The following is a 27,850-nucleotide window of genomic DNA, read 5'->3' as shown; positions in this document are numbered from 1 at the left end:
TGCTGCTGTCTCTGCTCGTCTGGGGGGTCACACTGGGAGAACCATTGGTATCACGGTTCTCAGACCCAGATGCACACTAAAGTCACCTGGGAGCCTAGGCCCCACCAAGACCAGCGAGGGGGCGCCAGGAAGTTCTCACCTGCATCCAAGCTTGAAAACGGCCGGTGTGGAAGCTTGCTCTGTGGGCCACAGGACCAGTGCCACGGGGTAGACAGAACACAGAGGGTGTGTGCTGCATGGATGGGAAGGAAGCAAGCTCAGAGTCAGACTGCCCCTCCCCTGCGTGGTAGGGTTTGCTGACTGCTTGAAAGTGTGTGTGACAGACCGCACACAGAGACAACCCTGAATTGCTGTGCTGATGTCGGGAAATGGGGTGGGCATCAGGAGGGCCAGATTTAAGGCCAAGTGCTGCAGAAGAGGGGTGTGTTCGTGCATTAGTTTTCAAGCATGCTGAATGTGAGACGCCTAGAAATGCATAGGTAGAAAGTTCTAGAAGGCCAGAGGACAGAATGCCTGGAAGTGCCAGAGAAGTCAGGCCTAGACGTTCCGGTTTCTGAGTCAGCACTGCATGTAGCCGCTGAGACCCTGCAGAGAGAGTGTGTGGAGGGGGGAGAGCAGGAGCCACATGGGGACCCATCAACACTTTGGAGAAGGAGGAGAGGGACAAGGAGGGAATGATGCTAGGAGTCCAGCAAGGGCTGGTGGACAGAGGTCCATCCATCCCGAGGGGAGGTAGATGTGCCACAAAGGGCAGGGCGTGAGGCTGAGACACGGAGCGGAGCGCGGGCCGCTCAGGGAGGCGTAGCCGAGGAGAGCACAGTTATGGGGGACTTTTCCCTCTGCAGACATAAGTGAAATTAGTCTGTAAGTTTTGTTTATTTTTATTGTTTGTTTTAGTATATTGTCTGGATTTGATACCAGACTTATGATAGTTTCATTAATAAAATGTTGTGCTTTTCCTTTGTTATTATGCTCTGGAACAATTTTTGCATCCCAGGGATAATTTGGCTTAGACAATATGGAAGGACTCACCTGTTAAAGCCGCTGGGTCCAGTGTCACTTTTACAGATTGTATGTCATCAACTTTTTAAAAATTTCTTCATTGGTTATTGATATTTTTAGGTTTTCCTTAAATCTGTTCTGATAATTTTTACGCTTCCAGAGTATTATCCATTTTCGTAAAATCTTGACTTTGTTAGCACAGAGTTTAGTACTTTAATTAAAACATGTGAGTGTGTGTATAAAATACAATTTAGATACTTGTTTCTCATTATTTTTCCCCTTTAGATACTTGGCAACTACATATCTCATCTTGGCCTATACAGAAAAAAACTACTCTGTGGTGTTGTAAGTCTGACCATTTCCTAACTTACTTATGTCAACGATTTATAGAGTCCTCGCTGTTCTAGGCTTTTCATACTTATGTCAGATAAACACTCGAAAACTTGTGTCCTCGTGGGCTTGTTTCCTGGGGAGCCCCAGCCTACTGATTCTGACTTGTTTCTATCATTACTTCCTTCTTGTCTTACTTGGCTCATTCTGTTATTTTTCTGGCTTCTTTCGTTGATGCTTTATCTTCTTATTTATTAACAATGACATTTAAGGCCGTAATTATGCCTCTGATTATAATTTTGACACATTTGTTATGAAATGCTCCCATTCAAAATTTTTCAAATGAATTACTGTTTTTCTAGTTCTAATTTTATTCTTTAAAAGTGTATTTAAGGGGTGCCTGGGTGGTTCAGTCGGTTAAGCGTCCCACTTCAGCTCAGGTCATGATCTTACCGCTCGTGAGTTCGAACCCTGCATCGGGCTCCCTGCTGTCAGCGCAGATCCTGCTTCGGATCCTCTGTTTCCCTCTCTCTCTGCCCCTTCCCTGCTCATGCCCTCTCTCTCTCTCTCTCTCTCTCTCTCTCAAAAATAAACAAACAAAAAAATCAAAAAAGGTGTATTTAAGAAAAAAGTTGGATATTCATTAGTTGCATTGCTCTTTTCAGTTTTACGATCATACATAGCATGTCCCATGAGCTTTAAAAACAGGATTTTATAGATCTGATTATTTGTGTCTGTTCTATTTACCTATGTTCTCCACTCTGACAGTGCAGTCACTCATTCATCCCACAAATACTTAATGATTCTCTGCAATGTGCTGGGCAATATAACTGTGCCTTTTGTTCCTGTTTTTTATACACGGTGAATTCCAACTTATCGAAACACTTGGGAGCTCATATGACTCTTCATTTGTCTTATCTGGATCCAGAGTAAAAGGATAAAGCCTTTGCATCTGTTCTCTTGTGAACGCTCTTTCTAATATTTAAGGTTTCCTTCTTGTTGGCTGAACTCCCTTGGTGGGCAAGGGGGAGTCCAGGGCCCTGGGTCAAAGTTGGGTGTGAGAATGGGTCTGGACATCACTCTAAGAGCAGCTGGGAATCATGCAGAATGTAAGTCAGTATTCATGACGAGATGGACTGAGGATCATGGAGCCTCTCGGAAACAAGCATTTACTCAGAAGGCCCCAAATGGGGATATGCGGTCTCTCAGGGGCTGAGGCAGAGGGTCTAACTTGGGACCTCCAGGGAAGAAAGCTGGATTGGGAGGTAGGACCTGGGAAGACCCTGGAACCTGGGGACAAAAGCACCTGTGTAGACCCTCTGTGCGGTTCTTGAAACCACTTAGCTGGTTTTAGCCACTTCTAGTGAAAATAAATTTAAACTAGCATCAAAGATGGAAAACTCCACACAGTCCTTCAGGGTTCATGTTCTAAACATTAATTTTTATTCTTCAGTTCTGTCCACATAGGTGGTGTTACAGGAGTTTGGGTGCACCCAGAAGAAACCCCAAAAGTTGTCATCCTGCAGACACCCCTGATTTTCTTGTGATTTGCCTCATTCTCTGAAAAGTCGGCTGTGTGAAAGTTTCCTGTCTGCTAAGCACTGCACGCTGCACGTAATCACGGTTCTCAGTTGTTGCTACATGGCTGTTCTGTGCTTTGTTCTGTGAGACTTCCCCAGTGCTGCCTTCCACTGAGGTCTCTAGCTGGCCCTGGGGTCTGCTCTGCTTTGCAAAGGCCTTAGCAGAGGCAATTTGCAAATGACCAAATTAACCCTTCTTAAGTGATTGAAAACATAAGATGGGGAAAACCTAAACCAGCTTTAAGCAAAGTAATATAAATTGAAATGTGTATATTCCTCTTTTTTTCTCTTACTCCTTTTTTTTTAGTGAACACATAAAAATTTTTTAATTCATACCTATCTCAATGTCCAGCTCATGCATTGTGTCCTGTTCCTCGTGGGTGGGGCCCTTCTCTCACTCATCCTGTACCCAAAGCACCTTGCTCAGTGTCTGGTTCCAATTAAGTGCTCGGTAATGGGTTGAGCAGAATGAATTAAATTAACCAGTAATACCACAAGTTCAGCAAGAAATAAAAATCTTACATAAGAAATTGGGGGTAAAAACTTCCCACTACAAATCACCCAAAAATACTAAGTAAGGTATGACAATGCTGCTTTAAAATGCACAGCTGAGATTTCAAGAAAGTAAAAAAAAAAAAAATCTCAATAAAAGAGCTGAGAACAGGTGCCAGGCAACAGGGGCGGCTGGTTCCCAGGGCAACTGCTGGGTCATCATGAAGAGCTGGGATGAACGGCTTCCCAGTGCAGATGGTGGTGGGCGGCTGGAGTTGAGAGCTAGACCAAAAATCAGACCACGGAGGTGACAAAGAAAATTTTCTTACCCGCATTTGCTTTCCAGGAGGAAAATCTAAAAATCTGTCACCACAGGTGTGTCCCCCCGAAAGCTGGGTTTTCCCATTTGTGTCTTCTTCCTGGTACAGAAACCCTAAGCTGGGACATTCATGTAAAGTGTCCTGAACTGGACGCAGCGGGGGTGCCCGGCTCCGGTACACAGGTGCTTCTGGAAGGAAGCATCTTCACCCAGGCCTCAAGTGCCCACAGACCAAGTCCGAGGACAAGCTTGTCTCCCCAGTGCACAAACTACACAAAGAAGGAGCCACTGTGTGTGCAAGTCCGCAGGTACCAAAGTGAGGCTACATCCTCAAAGCTTCAAATAATGAAGTGAGCAGGCATGAGTGCATTTGAAATGTTTTTGAAAAAGTGGAAATTAAAAATATAAACCTGAAACAAGATGCTGTAGCCAGACCTTATCTGGGAAAAAATCGACCTAAAAATAAAAGTCAGGAAGATATATTACATAGGAGCTCAGAGGCAGGCTCTGCAGTGAGGAATGTGGGCACCAGGGACGTAGCACCGGATGCGGTAGGGAGAGGGAACCACTCGGGAGGACAGCTGGTCAGTCTGACGGCAGGCCTGGCAGGAGGACATGCCATGGCTAACAGCCCGGGTGATGCACCAGTTCTCCAATGCGGAGAGCAGGATCACCCCAAATACAGAGAGAAGGCCACGGCCAGGCAATGGTGCCGATGCCAGAAAATGCCAGAGACCAAGAACAGACGGCCCCCTGCATGCACAAGAGCAGCAGGACAGACAGCAGGTGCCTTCCAAGGGCCTGGAGAAGATGACCGTCCACTCAGACTGTGCTGAAGCTGAACTTCCACCCAAAAATGAAAGGGAAGGAGACATCTCAGAAAAACAAACCAACAGGATCCACAACCAGGAAACCCTCATTAAAAATGCCCAAGGAATGTGCTTCAGGGGAGACTATGAAGCCAGAAAGAACTGAGAATCAAGAAATAATGTAAGCATAAATAGATATAGATAGATAGATAGATAGATAGATAAGGAAGCCTAGCAAAGACTTGACTATTTAAAGCAACAGTAGGGACGTCTGGGGGGCTCAGTTGGTTAAGCGTCTGACTTTGGCTCAGGTCATGATCTCACAGCTCGTGGGTTCGTGTTCCGCATTGGGCTCTGTGCTGACAGCTCAGAGCCTGGAACCTGTTTCAGATTCTGTGTCTCCTCTCTCTCTGCCCCTCCCCTGCTCACGCTCTGTCTCTCTCTCTGTCAAAAATAAAATTAAAAACATAAAAAAAAATTTTAAGCAATGGTAAAATTAGGCAGAAGGCACTAAAAAACAAGGTAAAGTAAATACTGGACAGCAAATAACACAGTTGACAGGGAGATAAAAGTTACATGCAGCACGTGCACAGAATAAAACTAAAACATCAGAGCAATAGCACGAGGTACTGATCACATGCACACACCCTGCGAGGGCATCATGGGGGTCAGCACCCCAGCATAAGCAAAGTGGTTACCTGGGGCATCCCCGGGGTCTGACTCAGTTGTCGTCCTGGTTTTGGTGATTGTTGGTAGGTATGTTATAGATGTATTATATTATAGATGTATTATATGTATATAACATATAACGTATATTATAGATATATAGATGTATTATATTAATATGTATGTAACATATTACATGTTATGTATATATTAGATATTATATGATATGTATACATTATATTGTTTTCTATGCTTTTGGTAGGTTTAAAATATTGCATTTTCCGTTATTTAATGTGAACTCTGACCACAAAACAAAATCACCAGTCCTATTTACAATCCCTCACTCAGTACAGAGAATAGAAAATGGACAAAGACTTAAAATTAGAGTTTTCAAAGACACTTTCAGAATGCCAGCATGCCCTCGCCTCTCTTCTTGAGCTAAAAAGAATGCCAACAGTGTCATCACAGGTGCAGACTCCTTAAAGTCTACAACGGGGATCTTGGTTTGCGTCTTAAGGTTCAACAAGGAAAAATCCTCCTGATATCAGATAATACATTAGCTTGCCAGGTCGAACTTCAAGCTAACCTTGATTGCCTGAACTATTCGAGAGGCTAGACTAATTTATTTCATTTTCTCATTAAATCTTAACTAGAAACTCATTTTTCCAAATATTATAGTTTACTTCTGAAATATATCATTACTCAGTATTGAGCCTGCAATAACAAGGGTAACAGAGAGGGAAAACCCTTGCTGAAGTCATCACCTTGATGTTAAGAACAACACAGGGGATGGGTGGTGGGTGCAGGCCAGCCTACAGGGGTCCGCTGGCCTGCGGCGGTGGCCGAGCCCCGTGAAGCTGCAGGAGCAAAGGCCTCATCGGGCCACCCCTCCTGCCCCAGCCTGCACCTGAGTTAGCTCAATGACCCCAGGGTGAGGGCTCTTCTCAGTGTGTCCCTGGTGGGCACAACCCCTCTCTACAGTTTAGAACTAAGCTGGTGTGAACCGGGCTATGGAGAAATCAGGGCCAGTGCAGAATGTCCCATGGTCCCCACTCCCAGGGCCCAGGGCAGTGTAAACCCAGTTAGGTCAGAACACATTTGCAAAACCAGCCAGTTCCTGTGGTTGCTGGGGCTCTCTCACAGGAAGCACCCCCTCCAAACCCCTCTGGTCTCAGCAGCAGAACAGTGATCAGACAGTGAAGCTGGGAACCCCTTCAGGTCAGTCTTCTCCTTGCTCCATACAAAGTCATCCACGATGAATTTTAAGGAAAAAGGTGGGCATTTAAAGAGGTGAATAAAACGTCTGGGTTCAGAACGGAGGTGGGCTTGGGCACCTGAGTGGCTCAGTCGGGTAAGCATATGACTTCGGCTCAGGTCAGGATCTCATGGTTCATGGGTTCAAGCCCCGCGTCAGGCTCTGCTAACAGCTCGGAGCCTGGAACTTGCTTCAGATTCTGTCTTCCTCTCCCTCTGCCCCTCCCCCACTCGGACTCTATCTCTGTCTCTCAAAAATGAATAAGCGTTAAGAAGAATGGAGGTGGGCTGTGAAGTGACACTGTCTCTCATGTGCCCGGCCATCAGCAGCCAAGAGCCCTGCATGAAAGGAAGCATGTGGCCGGATGTGGGAACCTATGCTTTGTCCACTGCTGGCCACCAAAAGCTCACATGTGTGTTTTTCTTTCTTTGCAGATTGCATTTTACGTTCTGGTGAAAGCCATTTACACGCTGGGCTACAGTGTCTCCCTGATTTCCCTGACAACCGGAAGCATAATTCTTTGCCTCTTCAGGTAAGTATCAGAAATGAGCAGTTCTGCAGTAAGAGACCAGAAATTGTCCATTTAAGCCGTCTAGGCCCATCAGAGGAGGACAGAAGGTCACTGCCTCCAAGCCCTCTCTCTGTGTGTTAAATCAGTAAAACTCCCTCGGGGAATGCTTGTGTGAAATATGATGCTAATATTTACATTTTTATTTAACTATTCTGCATTTCTTATATAAAGAGATAATACTGCCTTTGGACAAGAATTCAGTTCAACTGCTGTTTACTGAATGTTAGCCATCGTGCAAATCTTTTGAAAATATAGAAGCAATGTGATCTCGCCCCTGCTACTCAGAAAGCAGCTACATTTGGGGCATCAGTGCTTTATTAAGAGACACTACACTGTGGTCAAGAATATGAAAGCAGGGGTCAGACTGCCTGGGTTCAAATCCTGGGTCAGTCTCTTAGTAGCTGTATGACCTTGGACAAATTACTTAACTTGTCTATGACCTGTAAAGTGTGGGTGCTAGTGAAGCTCTGTGGCATGCAGTCAGCACTCTAAATTTTGCGTTATTCATATGCTGGTGAGGTTAGAGTTCCCCCCGACCTGAACTGCTGGTAGGTCTTTTCAGTAACTAACAACATACACTGTATACAGCTGGTTGGTCAGGGTTAGAGTTAGAGGCTTTGGTTTCAGAACAGAAACTTCTGGCTTGAAAAGCTTGAGTGTCACTAGCACTAAATAAACTGGATGATATCCCACTTATTTTAACAAGGATTTAATCTTATTTATCTTCACACAAATTAGTTCAAACGTTGGCCAGTATTCAGATAAAATCAAAGATAAAACAAATGGAATATTTTAGAAACTAACAGACAGCCCATTAGGAGATCCATACTTGGAAGTAAACAAGTGAAAACTGATGAAGAACGCAGTTGAGAATCCCTTCAAATGTAATAAAGTCGTTTATTTTTTTCAGGCATCTCAAACATATCTAGAGGGTAGTAATTCTCAGAAAGAGTACGTCAGTACCTTTAATCCAGAACCGTGTGGGGTAGTCACCATCATATTCTAGTTCTGAAAAGAAAAGGAACAACTCTGGTGCAACATTGATATCTGTTCTATCTTTCGTATTTTATTATGTATTTTTAAATCTTCAAATGGTTAAAGATTAAAGAAAAAGAAAGGAAAAATGTAGGGAGGTAAGCTGGTGACTCGATAAGGGTAACTTGAACTAGAGGAATTTCAGCTTATGTTTAAAGAGTTCCCATGTTGAACAATCCGTATCCGTGGCATTGGCGATTTCTCTCAGATTTGTGATACATGACATACTGAATTAGCCAGCCTAATGGCATTTTGGAAGTTTTGCAAATGTGGATGTGGGTCCTTAAGAGAATCTCAGATGGCATCATGAGTATCAAACAGTCTTTTATACATGGACCTCGTTAGTCACCCACTGGTGACACTTGGTTAGGAAAGGACATGTCTGCTTCGGTGTCATTCTGCTGCTGGTTCGGAGTGTCACGGCCGCCAGGAAAAGTGTCCAGAGCTGATGTGCAAGCCCTCAGGTCCGCCTCCACCTTGGGCCTCAGAGGCGCTTACGCTGCTGCCTCCATCTGTCAGCTGTGCTTATGTGTCCCATGCCACAAGTGTCGATTTCAAACTCCCGACTGTAAAAATAACTCCATTTCCAACCCAGTAATACCACTCAGGAAACAGAATTACTTACAGTCGTGGAACACTTGCTGTTCATAGTGGCCTCGTAGCTAAGAAAGCATGAAGTAACCTGTTCTTCTTTTACACACACAGAAACGGCGTGACGTATCTCCTACGCCAGGTCCAAAGTGTAGCATAGACTTGAATAACAAACACACGACCTAGTTTTGCGTGGGATTCGCTGGGTGGTCGTCGCAGCCACCATCTTTGAGTGCGTGTGAGGTCCAGGCACTTGACAAAGCAGCTCCAATCCCACGAGCCCAGGAGTAACCGCGCCGGTTGCTAACACAGACCACACCACACACTCTATAGGTGTTTATTAACTCAGTCCTTACGTTAGCTCAGGCAGGGAAGTGCCACTGCTGTCCCCGTCCTACCCGCGAGAGGAGGGCAGCCCACAGAGGTGCCGAGCACCCAGCTTGCAGAACTGGACAGATGCGCCACCGCCCGCCCCTCCGTCCACCCTCGGGAGTTGTTGGGGTTCCATTCTAGCCGCCGAGCCTTAGCGGGCTCCAGCGCGGCTTCTCTGGAGGCCACGGTCTCCGCTCCACCCTTCATCCAGTGCAGATCCATACTCGGAAGTGAAATGTTACACTGAGCGCTGAGGGGTAAAGGACTCAGCTAAGAAACTCAGCAAATGTGATTTATTTGGATTTAGTGTGTGTTCATCTCTGAGTGACAGCGATAACCCCCCCACTGCACTCAGGGGAAAGTCATGGGTGAGAGAGAGTGAGAAGGAGAAAAAAGAAGAGGAGAGGAGAGGAGAGGAGAGGAGAGGAGAGGGGAAGGGAAGGAGAGGGAAGGAGAGAAGGGGGGGAGGGGAGGGGAAGGGAAGGGGAGGGGAGGGGAGGGAACGAGAGGAGGGGAGGGGAAGGGAAGGGAAGGAAGGGGAAGGGAAGGGAGGGGAAGGGAAGGGAGGGGAGGGGAAGGGAGGGGGAAGGGAAGGGAGGGGAGGGGAGGAGAGGGGGAAGGGAAGGGAGGGGAGGGGAGGAGAGGGGGAAGGGAAGGGAGGGGAGGGGAGGAGAGGGGGAAGGGAAGAGAGGGGAAGGGAGGGGAAGGGAAGGGGAGGGGAGGGAAGGGAGGGGAGGGGAAGGGAGGGGGAAGGGAAGGGAGGGGAGGGGAGGAGAGGGGGAAGGGAAGAGAGGGGAAGGGAGGGGAAGGGAAGGGGAGGGGAGGGAAGGGAGGGGAGGGGAAGGGAAGGAAGGGGAGGGGAGGGAAGGGAGGGGAGGGGAAGGGAAGGAAGGGGAGGGGAGGGGAGGGAAGGGAAGGGAAGGGAAGGGAAGGGAAGGGAGGGGAGGGGAAGGGAGGGGGAAGGGAAGGGAGGGGAGGGGAGGAGAGGGGGAAGGGAAGGGAGGGGAGGGGAGGAGAGGGGGAAGGGAAGAGAGGGGAAGGGAGGGGAAGGGAAGGGGAGGGGAGGGGAAGGGAGGGGGAAGGGAAGGGAGGGGAGGGGAGGAGAGGGGGAAGGGAAGGGAGGGGAGGGGAGGAGAGGGGGAAGGGAAGAGAGGGGAAGGGAGGGGAAGGGAAGGGAGGGGAGGGGAAGGGAGGGGGAAGGGAAGGGAGGGGAGGGGAGGAGAGGGGGAAGGGAAGGGAGGGGAGGGGAGGAGAGGGGGAAGGGAAGAGAGGGGAAGGGAGGGGAAGGGAAGGGGAGGGGAGGGAAGGGAGGGGAGGGGAAGGGAAGGAAGGGGAGGGGAGGGAAGGGAAGGGAAGGGAAGGGAAGGGAAGGGAAGGGAAGGGAAGGGAAGGGAAGGGAAGGGAAGGGAAGGGAAGGGAGAACGGTGGTTTGAGAGATGAGTGAATGCAGCCAGCCCGAGGGGCAGTGGGCACAGGACAACGTGGGGCAAAGAGGCCGCTTTCCAGGAGAGCTGTTCCCACGAGGAGCAGGCTTTCACACGCATTACCTATTTCCTTTAATTTGTTGAATATTTTTATTAGTTTTTCCCTTTAAGATTGTTATACATTCTGTTCTTCTTCTAGGCATCACCCCAAAATTGCAACACGCATCCTTGTCTCCTAGGAGTTAACCTCCAATTGCTATTTTTACCACTTCCCCATCAATTCGAGACTTTACAACATTTTAATTCCACTTACCCCCACCCATGCCTTTTGTGTTTTGTGCTGTATTTTAATCCGACGTCTATTTTAAGGCCATAGGTCGTTATAGTTGCCGCCATTTAGAGTCAGTATCTATTTAGAGACGTCTTCGTCTTCCCCGAGTTCCTTCCTGTATTTCGTGTCCCCACCTGGGGTCCTTCCCCTTCTGCCTGACGACCCCCTTCAGTATCTGTCAGCACAGGCCTGCCAGCAATGACTCCTCATGGTTTTTGATTGCCTGAGATCGCCTTAATTTTGCCTTCATTTGAGAATATTTTCAAGAGTGTTGAATTCCTTATCGGCAACTATTTTCTGTCATCACATTAAACATGAGCCTCGTTTTTCTTTTTAAAGTCAGCTGCCAGTCTCACTGCTGCTGCACTGAAGGGATGCGTCGTTTTCCCCGGACGCCTCGAGGGTTTTGTTTGGTCTCGGGTTTTCAGCAGCTGCACCATCATGGGACTTAATGCAGTTTCCTTGGTATTTCTCCTTCTCGGGGTTAATAACATTCCTTTAATCTGTTACTGGGTTTTACTAGTTTCCCAAAATTCTTACCTAGTATTCTTTAAATATTGCTTCTTCCTTTTTTGTCTCCTGTTTCTTCCCAAACCGTATCGTCATGGGTTCAGGGTTTTCACCATTTTCCCTTATATTTCCTACACTTTTTCTGTGCTTTCCCTCATTTTGTCTCTGCTTTAATCTGTACTTACTCCACTGATATGTTTTCTAATTCAGAGTATTCTCATGTACTACGTCTGATCTAACATCAGACTCAGCTATTTGTTCATTTCAGGGTTCTTTCTGAGTTTTCAGTGTTCCATTTGATTGTTATAATCAATTCCGTTCTTTAATACAATTCTCTACCTCTTCATCAGTTTTCTTGACTATGTAAATCTGAGCAAGACAGTGCATGTCTTAAAATGCCAGTATCTGAATCTCCTTCTATTCCCTGGGGTTTTTGTTGAATTTGATCATTAGCTCCTGTTCCCGGCACGCCTTGTAATTCATTTTTGAAATTACAAATAATTAAATTGTAGAGGCTTTGGGTGATATCTTGCTACAGAGAGGATTTAATTTTTCTAGCAAGATGGGCAGATCACCCTGAGCCACTCGGGGGTTGAGCTGATTTGAGACCATGTCTCAAGCTTTGGGAAGTCTGTTGTTTCTGGTTTGTCATAGTTCCTAGACCATAGCTCTTCCGGGGTTTCTAATTAAAGCCCAGGAGCGCCTCTGTTCCTGCAGACCCTGAATCCCAGTAGCCGTTGCTCAGTGCGAGAGATTGCTAACATTTCTTCCCAGCCTTACTTCCTTAGCCACTGCTTTGGCCTCATCCCTTGGCCTCTCACCCAGCACGGCACACCTTGTGTGGGTAGCTGCCTCACATGAGGAGACCCGAGGCGGAGGGAGGACGTAGGGTGCATCTCGGTGTCTCCCTTCTCACCCGGGTTTTGGCCCTCTAGGTCCTGGCCACTCTGGCCACAATCCTGAGTCCTCAGGTGGCTTTCTGAAATCACACTGACCCCCTGGGGGGAGGTGGTCAGATAAGCTGCTTCTTTCCAGCCTCTCGTGCAAGACTTCTGCGGTGTGTTTTCTAATGTCCTTCAAAAAATGGCACCTTTACTTAACCCTAAAGATCTAGTAGTGACTGTGGGAGCGCGCTTGTGTGAAGCTTGCTTCCTGAGGGCTCTGAATTAAAAGTCCACGGCAAATCAAATGCCCAAATAAGTGTTCTCCAGAGCAGAATTTAAGCGGTACAAGAGAATTAGAAACAAAATGTTCCGAGCACTTTTCAGAGAAGCAAGGTATCATTAAAGTTGAGTTCCAAGGCAGATCACTGCTATGGGCCTCGCAGGAAATTGGCTGTGAGGAGGTGGGGTCTTGGCGGCTGGAAGGGGGCACACGCCATTGCAGGCTCCGGACTCAGCACCGTTTGCTTTACAGTGTTATCCTGAAATCCTATTTCACAACCCCAGCCTAAGGAGCTCATCAAAAATAAAGGAAAAGCTTGATGTAGAAAAATAGTTACCATAATGCAAAACTGAAAACATCCCAAATATACAGTAAGGAACAGTAACTTCCATACAAAAAGAAGAAAACCTTAAGATTAAAGCCACATAGGTAATTGTTAATGTGTTCACAACATCCGAGTTTGATTATCTAACCCTCCCCCCACCCATCCCTGCCTCCCACCCCTCATCCCTGCCTCCCCCACCCCTCATCCCTGCCTCCCCCACCCCTCATCCCTGCCTCCCCCACCCCTCATCCCTGCCTCCCCCACCCCTCATCCCTGCCTCCCCCACCCCTCATCCCTGCCTCCCCCACCCCTCATCCCTGCCTCCCCCACCCCTCATCCCTGCCTCCCCCACCCCTCATCCCTGCCTCTCCCACCCCTCATCCCTGCCTTCCCCACCACAGGAAGCTGCATTGTACCCGGAACTACATCCACCTGAACCTGTTCCTCTCCTTCATCCTAAGAGCCATCTCAGTGTTGGTCAAGGACGATATTCTGTACTCCAGCTCAGGCACGCTGCACTGCCCTGACCAGCCATCCTCCTGGGTAAGGCTATCCCTGTGAGCAGGATCCTGTCACTGAGGGGAGGGTGGCCTTTGTGAACGGCCCCAGAGCCCTTGCCTCCTTACTGCCCCACCCCTTTGTCTCTGTCCCATAGCCAGCACACAGGGGTCTCTGAGGCACTGGTGAGGGCAAGGGGTCAGGCCCGAGAAGCGCAGGGGCCTGGCCAAGAGGCTGGGGCTCAGAGCAGGTCCAGGTGGGCAGGTGAGACAAAGGCACACTCACCTTTGTCTCACCTGCAATGACAAAGGCACCTGCAATGTCCCAGGCACCTCCAGAGGCTGGAGGTCACGGGCCTTGAGCACTGAAGCCCAGGCAGAGGCAGAACAACACAAGGGCACTGCCTCCAGTGATCAGCAGCCGCTCTGGGCTAGAAAACCTGATGCAGATGCACAACGCCATTATTTTCACCCCAAATCTCCCAGATTATGAGCATAGATGCTTCCATGGGTTGCTGGGAGGAAGTCGCCTGTGTGGTGAATGAACTCCCTCCTGCAGCACTTGCTAGGAGCCCAGTGCGCATCTGTGAGTGTGCCTGGGCCCAGCTCTTTGATACAAGGGAGGCCGTGCCAATGATTTCTAGAAATGCACACCACTGGTGCCGCTCTTCGCCCCTGGCTGTGTTCGTGGTGGGTGTTGGCGGGCCTTTAGTGCTTGGTGCATTTACTGTGCCCTCCAATACGCAAATCCCTACACTGAGTTTCCTCTGCGGCCGCACAATGCAGTGTCCTCAGGGCCTTGGGCTCTGGTGCCCCAGTCTGGATTTGACCGCAGGCTCTGAGGCTGGCCCCTGTCTTCCTAAGGAGCCAGCATGCCGGCTCTCCTCGCGAGTTCCAAGCAGATGGACTCATCTGCGTGGCACTGTGGCTCTGGACTGAACAGATTGGAATTAGTTGTAAGACAGTGAAGCCTTTTGTAACATCACAGAACATCAGCTGTTTCCGAGGCTGCAGGTGAACGTATTTCTGGGGATAATCAGCTCATAACACACTTGGACTGAGTTAATAAAAGGAGTTTGCTGTAATAATAAAATTAACACAAGATCCTTCACCTAGCAAACTCCCACCCCTGAGGGGACATCAGGGCCCCTGGGGCTCACGCCCCACCATGGGATCTCCCACGTAGGTGACAAGGGGTGAGCCCCAAAGCCAGTCCGGGCTCTCCTCTTGCTGAGAAACCTCCACTCTCTTCTCTGGGGGGCCTCAAAGCTCTGCTGGAAGAAGCCCTCCTTCCTCTGCTTCTTATTAAAGGACTGGGCCCTGGTGGGGCGTCCAGCCCGGGGCCGTGCTCCCAGACACATAGACAAGACCTGGTGGGCTCCTGAGGGGCAGGGGAGTGACGGGGACCGGAGGGAGCAAGTGCCCTGCCATTGCCCACCGCTCCCCGCCTGCCCCTACACTGGGAATCACAGACCCCTCCGCCATTCCCAACACTTGGGGCCTCGCCCAGCCATTTCTCGAGAGTCTTAGAGGACAAGGCTCTTTGCACGGACACTGAGGGTGAGTGCCCAGTGACCTTCCAGAGAGCAATTTGTGAATGAGGACACAGGCTGAGGGAAGCCCAGCAGCCGGGGGGACTCGATGGGGCCGCAGGCAGGGCTCAAGCCACAGGTGCACAGCACGCTCTGGCATTAAAGATCCCCCAAGGATCCAGGTCTGAGGACTGAAGTGTGAGAAGGAGGGAGCGGGGACAGGGTCCCCCTGCCCAGTCCCCCGCTGCACCCCTCCAGCACGGTGCCACTGAGCTGTGTGCCAACAGAGGAAAGAAGGCAGGAGAGAAGGAGGACTGCGTCTTCCTTCTTATTGTGCCCAGAGAATTGGAGGTTTTGCGTAAGTTAGTCAGAGATGCAGTCAGCCCGCAGCATGAGGCACAGAAAAAACATCTTTTCTTACAGTTGCATTTGTGTGGACGTTTTTGTTCTCAGCTGGGTTTGATCAAACCAACATTATGCTCCCAGGACGAACCCAGGGCACATCTCCTCCACATAGGTCCAGGAGTCTGTTTCTCAAGACATTTGCAGGACCGGGAACCCGACAGAGTCTGTTTCCTTCCAAGAGAAGGCTTCTCCCTCCACCGGCCCCTCTCTGTACACACCCTGGACGTAACAGTGACCCCTGGGCTCAGTGTGTCTCCTCCTGGCTGCCGAGGGGGCCGGAACAGGCAGTCTATTCGCACTGAGACCAGAACAGATGGCATGTGTAGTTGACAAGGATTCTCAAAAACCCACCCTCGGGCTTTCCAAGGTGCTCCCTGAGAGCCTGAGTGCAGCCTGCCCCAGGGAGGGCTTGGGTCGGGACGTACATGGCAACTATGAGCTCTGCAATGAAGCCATAACATCTGAACAGGGATGCACCCAGCCCAGAGCTAAGTTCTGACCTGGCCGCTGCCTGCTGCCCCAGGGGGGGCTGAGGATAGGATGGGAGGCACAGACTCAGGCTGGAGGCTGAGCGTCTGCACGTCATGGAGGCTCCTGGGCCCCGAGTGGCTGTGCCAGTCCACGGCCCAGGTCAGAATGGCCGGGGTCAGGAGGAAGGGAGTGAGAGTGTGCACACGCACATGCATGCAAACATATACATGCATGCTCACAGAGGTACACACCTGCATGAACACAGGTACTGGTGTGCAGACACAGGTGCACACACACAGTCACAAGCATGGGTGCACCCACAGGGGGACTCACACACACAGGAACACACATGTACCTTCAGACTTTATTCTGTCCGTGTTCGGATCTGTGCTTGAAAGGACTGCTGGTCTGGGCTTTGCGTGGTGCGGTGGGAGCCCCACATCCTCTAGTGTGGCACTGCTGTGACACAGGACACGTGTGAAGCTGCACAAGGGGACATCACCACAGGCACACAGCTCTGTCGCTTGCCGTGCCAGGCCCACATATGCGCCAAGGGCCACGTTCACCCCGTAGCCCTCTGCTTCATGGTGTTTTCACACATTTAAATAGCCTCTTTTTTTGTTGTTTTTAACCAACAACTACAGATGCCATAAGTCTCCCAGGGACTAGGGACACGCCTTACATTTCTGCACGGTGAGGTGTGTTACTCACTCTTACCTTTGACAACCTGGAGGTGGGTTCAGCTTTTCCTGTTCTCTCCAGGGAGTTGGGCCTCGAGGCCAAGTGCCTTGTGTTCTATCATAAAGCCAAACAGGGGGCAGTGCCCCACCTCCAGTTCCCTACCACCGCCCATCTCCGCACACACGGCCTCCTTCTCTGCACGGCTTTGCCTGGCGATTGTCTGGCCTCTGGAAAGGCATAGTCTAGTCTAGAGACAATGAACACCAGGTGGGTGCCTGGACGCTGACCCTCAGCAGGAGCCCCCGGCTTGCTCCCCTTGACTCCAGCCATGCACACTGGTGGGAGTCTCCGGGACCAGGGGACGGGCCTTGGCCCATGCACCTGTGTGTGTGTGTGTGTGTGTGTGCTGTCCGGGCTGCAGCAGGTCCCGGAGGCGCTCCTGCCATGCTCTCTGCCCTGAGGGATGCAGTTTGAAACCACCACCCAGGAAGGGGAGGTCAGCAGAGAGCTTGTCACTGCAGACCTCCTGTCCGTACATGATGGTCAAGGAACAAATGAGAAGAAAGGCAGAGACGGCGTTTTCGCTGTTTTACCAAGACAATGGAGTCAAGTTAAACAGGCTTTTCCTGCGTCTCTCTTCCTCAAGCGGCAGGACACCATGGCAACCCTCCAAGTCCCCTGGTGTGTCACATCGAATGGTGGCACAATAGTGCAGCGTGTGGACGTGACCTTATTTCATCGTCCCACCAGTTACAAGCACCACAGACGTCAGTGTACACGTGTCTTCATGCACCGTGTTCTTCCCTCAGAAGGAAGTCATGAGGGACCGCGGACCAGAGGGCACGTGTATTTAAAAACTGAAACAAACATTGCCGCTTGGCTTTCCCAGAGGTCAATGACGTGCAGCTTTTCAGAGCTTTGCCGTCTGGTGGGCGCGGAACACGCACTTCTGTGGCACGAAGTCACAAGTTCACTTCGGTTAGTTTCCCTGCTCCCGTACTTGCGTCCCCACATGCGCCTCTCCGCTCACAGCACCCGGGTCATGACATTCTGTGGGTGGTTTCCACGTGCCAGCCCTGCTCCCGGCCCTGCGGGCATCTGGCCCTCAGCCTCAACTAGCCGCAACTACTCTCCGTGCAGCACCTTACAAAGATAAGCTGAGCCTTGCCCTACTTAGGAAAGAGAGACCGGAACAGGGTCAGGGTGGGAATACCGGAGAGAGTGCAGGGGCATCTTCAGTGGGCCACCTGGTTAACGCTCCCATCAGCCCCGGGCACCAGCTTGGAAGGGCTACCGTGAGTTTCCTGTAAGCACATCAGCCCCCAAATACACAGGTCAGCATGTCAGTATATCCACATACGCACACGTGTATCTACCTCACATGTGTGTCCACCTGCATATTCCTCTACAGAACATCCGCGTGTCTCGGTATATCCACATGTATGTGAGCATATCCACATCTATAGAGGCATACTCACGCATATATCAAATATACCCACACATACATATAAGCACGTGGAAGTATGCGTGCATCTCCGTCGCACCTGGATACATATGTATTCGGGAGGGGAGGCAGCAGAGATATAGAAGAATAGAAATGAAGTCCTGATCATTTTAGTACACTTGAACAAACTTACTGACTAAAAGCCTCAATTTCATATTTGCTCAAGAGGCTAAAACACCCGTACGTTCATGTGAAGGTCTGAGAGGTGAAAATACATTTATTTTATATGCTGTGTGTTTGTTCCCAGTGAACCTCTTTCAAAATGCCTGGGGACGTGAGGGCTTGCTGGATTCCCTTGTTTTGCCCTTTACTTTTCTGTCTCCTCTCAAGTGGGTGGTGAGGACGAGCGGGGCAGGTAGGTGAGCAGAGGGTGGGGGGGCAGGGGGCACAGGCGGGTGTGTTCACTGCCACAGTCCCACAGCTCGCTGCCTTCAGAGGCGTCTGTGGACATCTGCCTCCTGCCCGTGTTTCTCTTCCAGCAAGTTCTGGGTCCCAGGGCTGTGGACGCCAGGGGCCTCACTCTAACACTGCTGTGCTGGTGTCCTCAGCTCGTCACACAAACGTGTGCCTGCTTGTGCCCTGGAGCACTTCTGTCCACCGTGAGCTGTCTTATCATGGCCTGAACATGTTCTCTTGCTCTGTCCGTGACTTTCCAGGTCGGCTGCAAGCTGAGCCTGGTGCTTTTCCAGTACTGCATCATGGCGAACTTCTACTGGCTGCTGGTGGAGGGGCTGTACCTGCACACCCTCCTGGTGGCCATATTTTCCCCCGGCCGACGCTTCGTGGCCTATCTCCTAATCGGATGGGGTAAGGACTGTCCTCCCCGTGTGTGCCCGACACCCTGTCTCCCACCCAGCAACCCTCCGGGCCTCTGTTCCTGCCCCTCTCATCTATAAACGCAGACCTCTCAGTTCAGAAAACCCTTTCCTGCCCCTGTACGATGCTCTTCAGGTCCTATTAGGACGGGCTTTTCTCGGGTGACTAGGTTCCTGGAGACAACACCTGCATATTTCTGGGGATCAGGAACCTGGTTTGAAGCTATTCTAAGCTCCCACTCCTGGGGCTCCCCCAGTGGTGGGAAAGTCAGAAAGAAGGGCCTTGGAGGAGAAAGCCCTCTACCAGGAGGTCCCAATGACATGCCAGGTGGCAGGAGCCTCCACTAGTCGGGACTGGAAGGGCTGTGAAGCCACGAGACACCCACGTTCACAGCGAGGGTCACCTCTTGCGATCATTGCCACACTCCAGCCCACAGTGACCACACTCACGATGCACCGTGACGCATTCCACCCAGAGAAGCTCCAGCTTTCAAACACATGTGTATCGCCACTGCTTTGTATGGCATGAGCATAAACTTCTGTGTGCTTCTGAAGCGTTTCCGCTTGATCTTTCCGTCAGAAAGCCCTTGTCCTTGCCGACTCTGGTGGAGGAGGGCGCACAGCTGCTAACTAGCGCGGGGTTGGGGGGAATCTGGTGTCTTTCTGCAGGCATCCCCACCATCTGCACAGGCGCATGGACCGCGGCCAGGCTCTCCTTAGAAGACACAGGGTGAGTGCTGTGTTCATACCTCTGCCCTTAAAGTGAGATTGAGCTATGCTGGCTACTTGCTGGCATCGTTACATCTTTGGAAACTAGAAAGCAGCTTATTATCTGCTTGGAAGGCAGGTTTGCGTTTGCAGTGGCAGCCACGCGGAGAGTAACGCGGCCATCATTTGAACATTTGAACATGGGGAAGACCTTGACCTTCACAAGGGAGGAATTGTTTGGGGCGGGAGTGTTTGGAGAAGATGGGTGTGAGGGATGGGAACTGAACCAGGTCCTGCGCGAAGCTGGGGTTGGGATAACGCAGGCAGAGAGGGGAGGAGCATCAGGTAGGAGAAGCAGTGTTCACAAAAGGGAACCAAGCAAAACGCAGGCGCTGTTTGCCCGGAGCCAAGTATGGAGAGGTGGCCAGTTGAAGACCAGGTTGAAATGGCCAGCGGGAGTGCAGCTCTCTGAGATAGTTGTTCTCTAAAATGCAGCGTGAGCAGGGCCCAAAGCTCCTCTGTTTCACATACATAGTGAGCTGGATCATGGCCCCACACTCAGGTGTCACCAGCTCCCCCCATGAATGTTGTGCCTCATAAAGGGTTGTCAGTGTTTACCACTTATCTACTCCCGGTAACAAACCGCCCTGAAACTCAGTGGCTTACATAATCACGGTTTACATGGTGTGTTTCTGTGCACATGGCATTCTTCTGGCCTCAACCCGGCTTGCTCACACACCACGGGCACCTGCCGGGTTGGCCGAGAGCTGGCGAGTCTGAGGCAGCACCAGCCGGAAGGCTCCTTTCTATCCTGCAGGTTCCAAGGGCTCCACATCCTACTGCCAAAACCAGCTAAGATTCAGAGGCATGGATTGGTCTCTGCCCTTGCTGGGAGGGGCTGCAAAGCCCCACTGTGGGGGTGTGGGTGACAGACGGAATAATGGAGACACTTGCAAGCACCCCATCCTAGTTCCTACTGGGGACCACCCTTACGCTGAAGACCGAGAATGGAGACACCCTGCTAGACAGACACTCCTAGCTGTGCCTGCCTCAGTTGTTCCAGAGGCAATTTGACCCTTCATTCAAGATACAAATACAGGGGCGCCTGGGGGGCTTGAGTTGAGCATCTGACTTCGGCTCAGGTCGTGATCTCGCAGTTGGGGAGCTCGAGCCCCACGTTGGGCTCTGTGCCGACAGCTCAGAGCCTGGAGCCTGTTTCAGATTCTGTGTCTCCCTCTCTCTGTCACCCTTCCAATCATTATTTCTCTCTCTCTCTCTCTCAAAAATAAATAAACTTAAGAAAGATACAAATACAAAACATTTGGGAGGTGAGAGGAAATTAATTTTCGGGAGAGAAACTTCCCTTTTCTGATGTTGGCTGGCATGAACACGAGCTACGCGTCAGGGGCGAGGCCACAGGCAGTGCACGGACCCTTGTGTGCTTGGTTTGTGGATGAATCAGAGGTAACATGATTTTCCCTCTCTCTTTTCAATAGTTGCTGGGATACCAATGACCACAGTGTTCCCTGGTGGGTTATACGAACACCAATTTTAATATCTATTATAGTAAGTAATTCCGGTATCGAAACATGAGTTATCCCTTGGGTTGCACATTTGGGCAGAGAAGGAGCCCCTTTCCCTGTACTGAATATAAATAGCCCTGTTCTACTCGGTCTTGGAGAACCACACACAAGCGGCCCGGCCCCTTCCTGCAGTCGCAGAGGTGGACCCGCCCCCCTTCAGGATGAGATCTCAATGAGGGCGGGGCAGCGGAGAGAGCTGCGCGTTCCCCTGTGGCGAAGGAGACCTGTGGGAGTCACAGTCACCAGGTCACAATGTTAGGGCTCACTTGCTTTTCCCTTTAACATCTCACATCTCAAATTCACTTGTGAGACACGAGGCAGTCAAGAGACAAGGCTGCAACTTTGGGGGAGACCCAGGCTGGGCTGGGCTCCTGAGCTTCTGTGACAGGTGCCTGGAGCTCTGTCCCAGGCGAGGAGACGACCCAGGGGGGCTGACACATCCTGGCCACACCCACCTCACATACCACATGTTGTCTCTATTTGTGCAGGTCAATTTTGTCCTTTTTGTTAGTATTATACGGATTTTACTCCAGAAGTTGACGTCCCCAGACGTCGGCGGCAATGACCAGTCACAGTATAGGTGAGTATGTGTGTGGGTCCAAGGGCTGAGCTGCCTGGAAACGGAGAGTGGGGAGGATGGGCATGTATGGAGAGCAGAGACACTAGGGTCCTGGGTCTGTGCACCAAGAAATGGCCCAGGTTCTCCCCCTTCAGGGGCAGGACTGTGCTCGTGGCTAATTCAGCAGTGTCTTCTCTAAGGGGGGGGGGGGGGGGGGGCGGGCGGTTGCCATGGTGCCATGGTTATTATTCGGGGCAAGCCTCCGTCTTTCATTTCTGCATGGATATCCTCTAGTGAGCTTGCTTACCGAAGCATTTGCCCACTTTTCTGTTTTGTAACCTGCCTGTTCTCCTTGGCCACACATTATTTGTGTTTTATGCTTAATTCTTCCTCCCCATCAGACCACGCGGTTCACGCTGGCACCTAATGCCAGGCTTGGGCCTCATAGTAACTCACGTTTATTGGCTGAGTAATTACATGAAGATGGTAATCATCTTGGGGAAGAGAGCAGAGGCTAAGTGACTCACCCACAGTCATCCAGCTAATTAATGAGGGCCTGAAGACTATAAAAGAACGTAAAGATTCTTCTATAAATTTCTATCAAGAATTTATAAAGAAAAAGTAAAGCCCGCATCTCTGTTATAAAGTGGACACTGGCGTGGAGTGGTTGGTCCAGCCCGTGGGAGCCTCAGGATCAGGTAGACCAGGTCTGGAATCTCAGCCACCCAGAGCTGTGTGACCTGGGCAGGTTATCTGACTAGCGGCCGGGGGTGGCCCCACGCAGTGTCTCCTTCCTCTCCACCCTTCAGACAACAGGAGTGGACCTAGAAGCCAGACAGGCAGCATCTCTCGTGGTCAGAGGCCCGGTGCTGGGTTTACATACCAGCCAGAGGCCTTGGGGATGTGACTCCACTGCTCTCTGCCTCAGTTTCCTCATCTGTAAAGTGGAAATAATAGTAATTGTCACTAAGGTATGAAGATTAACTGAGTTAATATTTTAAAGACATTTAGTCCCCGGCACTAGTAAGTATTGTGGGGAAGTCTGGTAAACAGATACATCTGCTTGTGCCCTGGGGCACGTGAAATCCAAGGAACCGCTTTCTCTGCCCGGCCCGTCAGAGGAGGCTGCATAAAAGGCCAGACCTAGAGATGGGATCCCACATCGAACCACGAAGGATAAACCTGGAGGTCCTGGAGCCCACCCACACTTGCAGCTCAGGGCTGGGACTGTTCTCGGTTGCCCCGGAAACTGAAATTTTGATTTGGGGACAGTCTGGTCTAGCTCCCATGTTGACCTTTTCTGCGGGTTCTTTGGGAGTGTTCATTAGGTAGGTCTTATAGATACCTGCTTGTATTTTAGAAACAAAAATAAGTAGGGAGATAGAATCTGTTCTTTTTCCAGGATAGCAAAAAAGGCAGAGCATGTCTGTGACACTGACCTCTGGTTGTATGTTGATGTCTCTTCTCTGTAACTATTGTTACAACAGTAGCAGTAACAGAACAGGACCAGCCTCGCTGGAAGTCCCTCCAGAGACAAGCATCATAGCAAGCTGCCAAGGTGCATAGTACAGGAGGGCGTTCAGACAGGCTCCCGTCTCACAGTGAACTGAAGGACACAGGCCCCCACACAGCCCCGCCTTCTGTCCACAGGCTAATGCTGAACCGAGGTGTTAAGGGCAGCAACCTTGTAAGGTTAGACGTCTGGGGCTGTGAAGGGGCAATGCTTGCTGATGGGCCATCCTCTGCGACGAGGCCTAGGTCATACCCCGGGCTTCTGGGGTTTGTGCAGATTGCATGAAATAAGAGACACCCTGCTTTTTGTAAATGCCACAGGACGTGGTATTTTGTTGTGAGGGAAATCAAAAGAGATGGAAACTTCCAGAACTTACATCCCAGGCTCTAGGTGCTAGCTTTGAAGCATGTGCCTCAAAAATACGTAAAGAAATTCATGACTTTTTCTAAGCATTGGGTAAGGTCAACGAACTAGAGAAGGTCGGGGGGGGAAGGCCTCCTCCCTCATCTCCCTCAGCATGAGGCTGCGGGGTGTTCATTAGGGCGTCTTGACCTGCACGCACATCACCAGGTGGCCTGACTGGCCTGGGGCCAAGACCCTCATTCTTGACCAGCCCCGACTTGACCCCAATGCTCCTGACACAGACCTTGTTGGAGCTGCAAGGGTCAAATTTGGCCACACGCTGGAACCAGCCAGAACTGCCAGGGCCAGTGCTGCCCACAGAGACCTGATTTAATAGGAGTGAGGAGGCTGGACTGAGCTGTTTGAATCCCTGCATGATGGTCACGTGCAGTGGTGAGAGTTCCCGGCTCAGAGCAGTGGTTCTCAAAGCAGGGTTCCCAGTCAGCAGCTGTGGCACCTCTGGGAATCTGATAGAAATGCGGATTCTCAGATGACACCCCAGACCTCAGAGCCGGCAGCCCGAAGGTGGAGCTGGCCCTCCAGGTGGCTCTGGTGCGGCTGAGGCTCCAGAAGCACTGGCTTGGAGACAGAGGCTGTATTTGCTCAGGGGATGGGGACGGGGACACAGACAACAGGTGCAGCTGTGGGGAGGGCAGAGCGAGCCCAGCACGTGATGCAGTGAGCGGAAGATCTGCTTTCTGACCTGACCGGGGAGGGCGGGAATGTGACGGACAGAGGGTCTGCACGTGCTCCACAGAACGCGTGGGACCCAGAGCGTGGGTCGCCGCCCTGCTGCCACACGTTGCGCTCAGCTGCACCCCTGCTGAGTCTGCTCTTCTGATCCCAGAGTAAAACTCTGCCCTTCAGGTGCTGGTGATGGGCCCCGACCCCGGGGCACTAAGGCCCCTCAGGCCGGCGTCGCAGTTGGCGAACTCGTGGGACATCGTCTCAGAACTTGCCCGGGCGTGCTCGTTTTCCTCCCCACGTTGGCACACCCTGACCGTGGCGGGGGCGGGGGTGTCGCTTAAATCCGTGAGATACGAGGCCCAGACGGGGGAGGCCCTGGCCGTGGGCCTGCGTGCACGTGCCGGCACAGGCCTGAGCTCGCGCCCTTCTCTTCGGTGCAGGAGGCTGACCAAGTCCACTCTGCTGCTCATCCCCCTGTTTGGAGTGCACTATATGGTGTTTGCCGTGTTTCCTATCGGCATCTCCTCCAAATACCAGATACTGTTTGAACTGTGCATCGGATCGTTTCAGGTACACCTGGGAAGGGACCGTGCCCTCCCCCCAGCTTGGCGAGTGGCCTCTGACGACCCTTTCTCATTTTCAGGGCCTGGTGGTGGCGGTTCTCTACTGTTTTCTCAACAGTGAAGTACGTGCCCTGTCACAGCAGGTGACATTCAGCTTGTGCGGGATTTCCTCATGTGCCCCCCCCCCCCACCTGAACGAGGGTCCAGGTCTGCTGTCGGGCAGCCCCAGTGCCCCAGATGGCCACGGCCGCCTCCTTCTCTCCACACCAGCAGTGCCGGTCGCCCTGGCCTCCCCCGGCCCTGCTCGGGAAGGCTCTCCGGCTGGGTGGTTGGGAGGGACCCTGCCACTCTGCACGGTCACCATCTTGCTCCTTGACCCTGGACATGGGGCCGAGTGGGGAGGGAGGGACACACAGATGAGAATCCTGCTCCCTGAGTTCGCAGCCCACATCTCATCAGAACGTCCATGCGTGAGCCCCTCTGAGCCCTGCTCTGCCCGCTGAATGCCATTTCCCACGTCCTTCCTGTCCTGCAGCTCTGTGTACCTGCTCACCACATGCCTCTCCCTTCCATCAGTTCAAACACCCTTCACCTCTGTCACTGGGCTCCCGAGTACCGACTCCCCACCCGATGTCAGGAAAATCCCCGGTTCCTTCTGTTTTGTCACCTCTCCTCCTGGAGCTCGCTGTTGGGGTGGCGCCTTCTGTCGGGGCCGACCCGGCCCGGGGGGGCCTCTCTCGAGGGCACCCGAGTTTACGTTTCCAAGCTCACACCCCGTGTGACCCCCACTTCCTCATTGCCTTGCCCCCGCCGCAGGTGCAGAGTGAGCTGAAGAGGAAGTGGCGGGGCTGGTGTCCGAGCCAGCCCTGCGGCCGGGACCACAGGTTCCACGGCTCGTCCGTCTCGAGGAACGGCTCGGAGAGTGCCCTGCAGCTCCACCGGGGCTCCTGTGCCCCATCCTTCCTGCAGACAGAGACCTCGGTCATCTAGCGTGCCACCACGCTGCAGACTCCCCAGAGCCCTCGGGCCTCCCCTGGAGCCAGCACCGTAGAGAAATCCTCCATAACATGATGGGGCTGGCCTCTGCTCACCCATCACGGGACTGGGTTACGCTGTAACTGGGTCTTAAGTCCAGTTAGTGTTAAACTCCAGCAGGTAGGTCATTTTGCCATGACGTCTGGCCATGTCGTCTGGCCAAATAGACCCATTTTCAAAGAGAACAGCGAGACAGAGACGGCCCCTGACCAGAACTCGGGTCCAACTGTAATGGGAAGAAATCAAGGGGGTTTTCTCATCTCGATGCCAGTTCTGGGCAGGAGGCAGTGGCCTGACCTGGGGGCTGGGCCCTCCCTCTGCATGACCCCCACCACTGGCCGGTCCCCACTTGGGCAGCCCTCTTGTCTGCAGGACTCATGCACAGAAGCCCTTTGAGGATTTCTGTGAGACTCCGGCCAGTCCAGGTGGAACCTGCCCCTGCTGGGCGCCCCTGCTTTTCCCCTCCTGCCCCAGGGCCTCCTCTCCCTGCTTGTCCACCAGGACAGCCGGCCTGGCCCAAGGAAAGTGCAGAGACAGCTGTCAGATGATAGCAGGAGGGGTGGCACATCACCCCTCAAGGGCACCTGCGCTCTGTGAGGGGCCCTCAACCACTGAAACAGACTCTTCATGAGGCCACTTCAGGCCTCTTCCCCCAAGAGCAGTGAGAAGGCTGGGCTTGTGGGATCTGGTCATCGGGGCGACAGAGACACTAGGCATTTTATTTAGTGGGAGCAGAATCCTATTCTCCTCTTAATGAAAATCATCTTGAAGTCATTTCTGTTTAAATGGAGAATTAGTCTAACAAAATATAAAAATGTGTCAAGCGCTTCTGTCCAGAATTGACAAGCAGCAGTCCTAGCTTCCAGTTCCCTTGATGTCTACAGACTTGGAGGGAGGTCTGGGTGGCTTAACAACCACAGAGGGAGCAGGAAGTCAGCGAGCGGACTGAGGCCACACTGTCCCGGCCCTAACCCTGCACACCCAATAGACGGGCGTTCTGCCCAAACCCCGTCCGGCTGCTGCACTCAGTTCCTCAACCCTTTTTATGATACCGTTGCCCCCCCAAAATGAGGCCACTAAGTCTTCTTCCTGAGGCACCACAGACCGAGGCCACAGGGCCAACGGCCTCGATGGCCGGTGCCAGGGAGTGGGGTGGGGCAGACGGGGGCGGGCCAGAGTGGAAGCCGCTAGTCTTGGGTCCCGCAGCTCAAGTTGGTGTGTGTAAAAGGCCTGGACAGACAGGGACGCAGAGCGGCTGTGTTCAGAGGCCACCTGGAGCCAGGGCCCCCACCTCAGATGATTTACTGTAACCGGGTCCACGTGACCAGCGGAGAGCCAGACCCAGGCTTATGTGGGGCCGCAGGCTATGCTCCGGGGTTAGACATGCACTGGCCATCCAGGGACCTTCTCCTCAGCCGGCATGGCCAAGGCCCAGTGAGGCGTCGACCGGTCTGTCCTGCCTGGGAACGGGAAGGGGGACCGGAAATTGAATATTTACTAACAGCAGGAGCTGGTGGTCTAAGAATCAACATGTGTCGTCTTAAATGTTGTCCATGTGTATGGAACACCCACAAGTCACGTGTGGAAACTTCAATAAAACCCCATTTCCTATCTGTAGGCTGGTAGACTCGCTCTGCAAGTCCTGTGGTCCTCGGGTCTCACACTGATGAGAGGTTGCACTTTTTAGCTGAGCACCATCACCTTCAGGGGAAATCCACACGTAAAGCGGAGCTCTGATAGAGGAGGGAAAGGAGAAGGCATTGGCACCTTCACGGCCGCTGGAAACAGCCACCCTTCCCCAAGGCACGTAGGCCGCCTTCCAGGACATCCTCCTTAGAGCATCCTGGTCCACGGTCATCATGACTTACGGTGGCCCCAGCAGCCCTGGGGGTGAGTGCACACACACAGGAACCCGAGAACCTGCTGACTGGGGGCAGGGCCGACACACGTGTGCACGCACGTGTGCGCGTGTCTGCACGCTGACCCCAAGCCTCACGTGTGTCACAGGCAAATAAAACCTAGCTCTGGCACACTCCCTGCTCACCCAGACACCTCCCTTCAGGAGGACTGCCACACACTGCTAGAACTCAGACCTGCAGGAGGCCAGACTAGAAGCAGG

At 51.9% G+C, this 27,850-nt stretch overlaps 1 protein-coding gene across 3 annotated transcripts in view; it reads left to right on the top strand.

Moving 5' to 3' along the window:
- Positions 1-27,344, top strand: part of VIPR2 (vasoactive intestinal peptide receptor 2) — a 70,564-nt gene extending 43,220 nt beyond the window's left edge. For 2 of the 3 annotated variants that reach the window (XM_078436911.2, XM_078436905.2), the window contains 9 exons: positions 6,888-6,985; positions 13,178-13,319; positions 18,523-18,673; positions 19,351-19,411; positions 20,886-20,955; positions 21,461-21,552; positions 24,574-24,703; positions 24,777-24,839; positions 25,513-27,344. In XM_078436911.2, the coding sequence (XP_078293037.1) occupies positions 6,888-6,985; positions 13,178-13,319; positions 18,523-18,673; positions 19,351-19,411; positions 20,886-20,955; positions 21,461-21,552; positions 24,574-24,703; positions 24,777-24,839; positions 25,513-25,686 (981 nt within the window). In that variant the 3' untranslated portion in view covers positions 25,687-27,344. The remainder of the gene's footprint in view (positions 1-6,887; positions 6,986-13,177; positions 13,320-18,522; positions 18,674-19,350; positions 19,412-20,885; positions 20,956-21,460; positions 21,553-24,573; positions 24,704-24,776; positions 24,840-25,512) is intronic. The other variant, XM_078436910.2, reaches the window with a different exon arrangement.
- Positions 27,345-27,850: the final 506 nt, after the last annotated feature.

The sequence above is a fragment of the Panthera onca genome, chromosome A2 (assembly GCF_046562875.1).
Source record: "Panthera onca isolate mPanOnc1 chromosome A2, mPanOnc1 haplotype 2, whole genome shotgun sequence".
In the NCBI taxonomy this organism is placed as follows: domain Eukaryota; kingdom Metazoa; phylum Chordata; class Mammalia; order Carnivora; family Felidae; genus Panthera; species Panthera onca.
The sequence above is the reverse complement of the archived record's forward strand: the minus strand, read 5'-3'. Positions and strand labels throughout refer to the sequence as shown.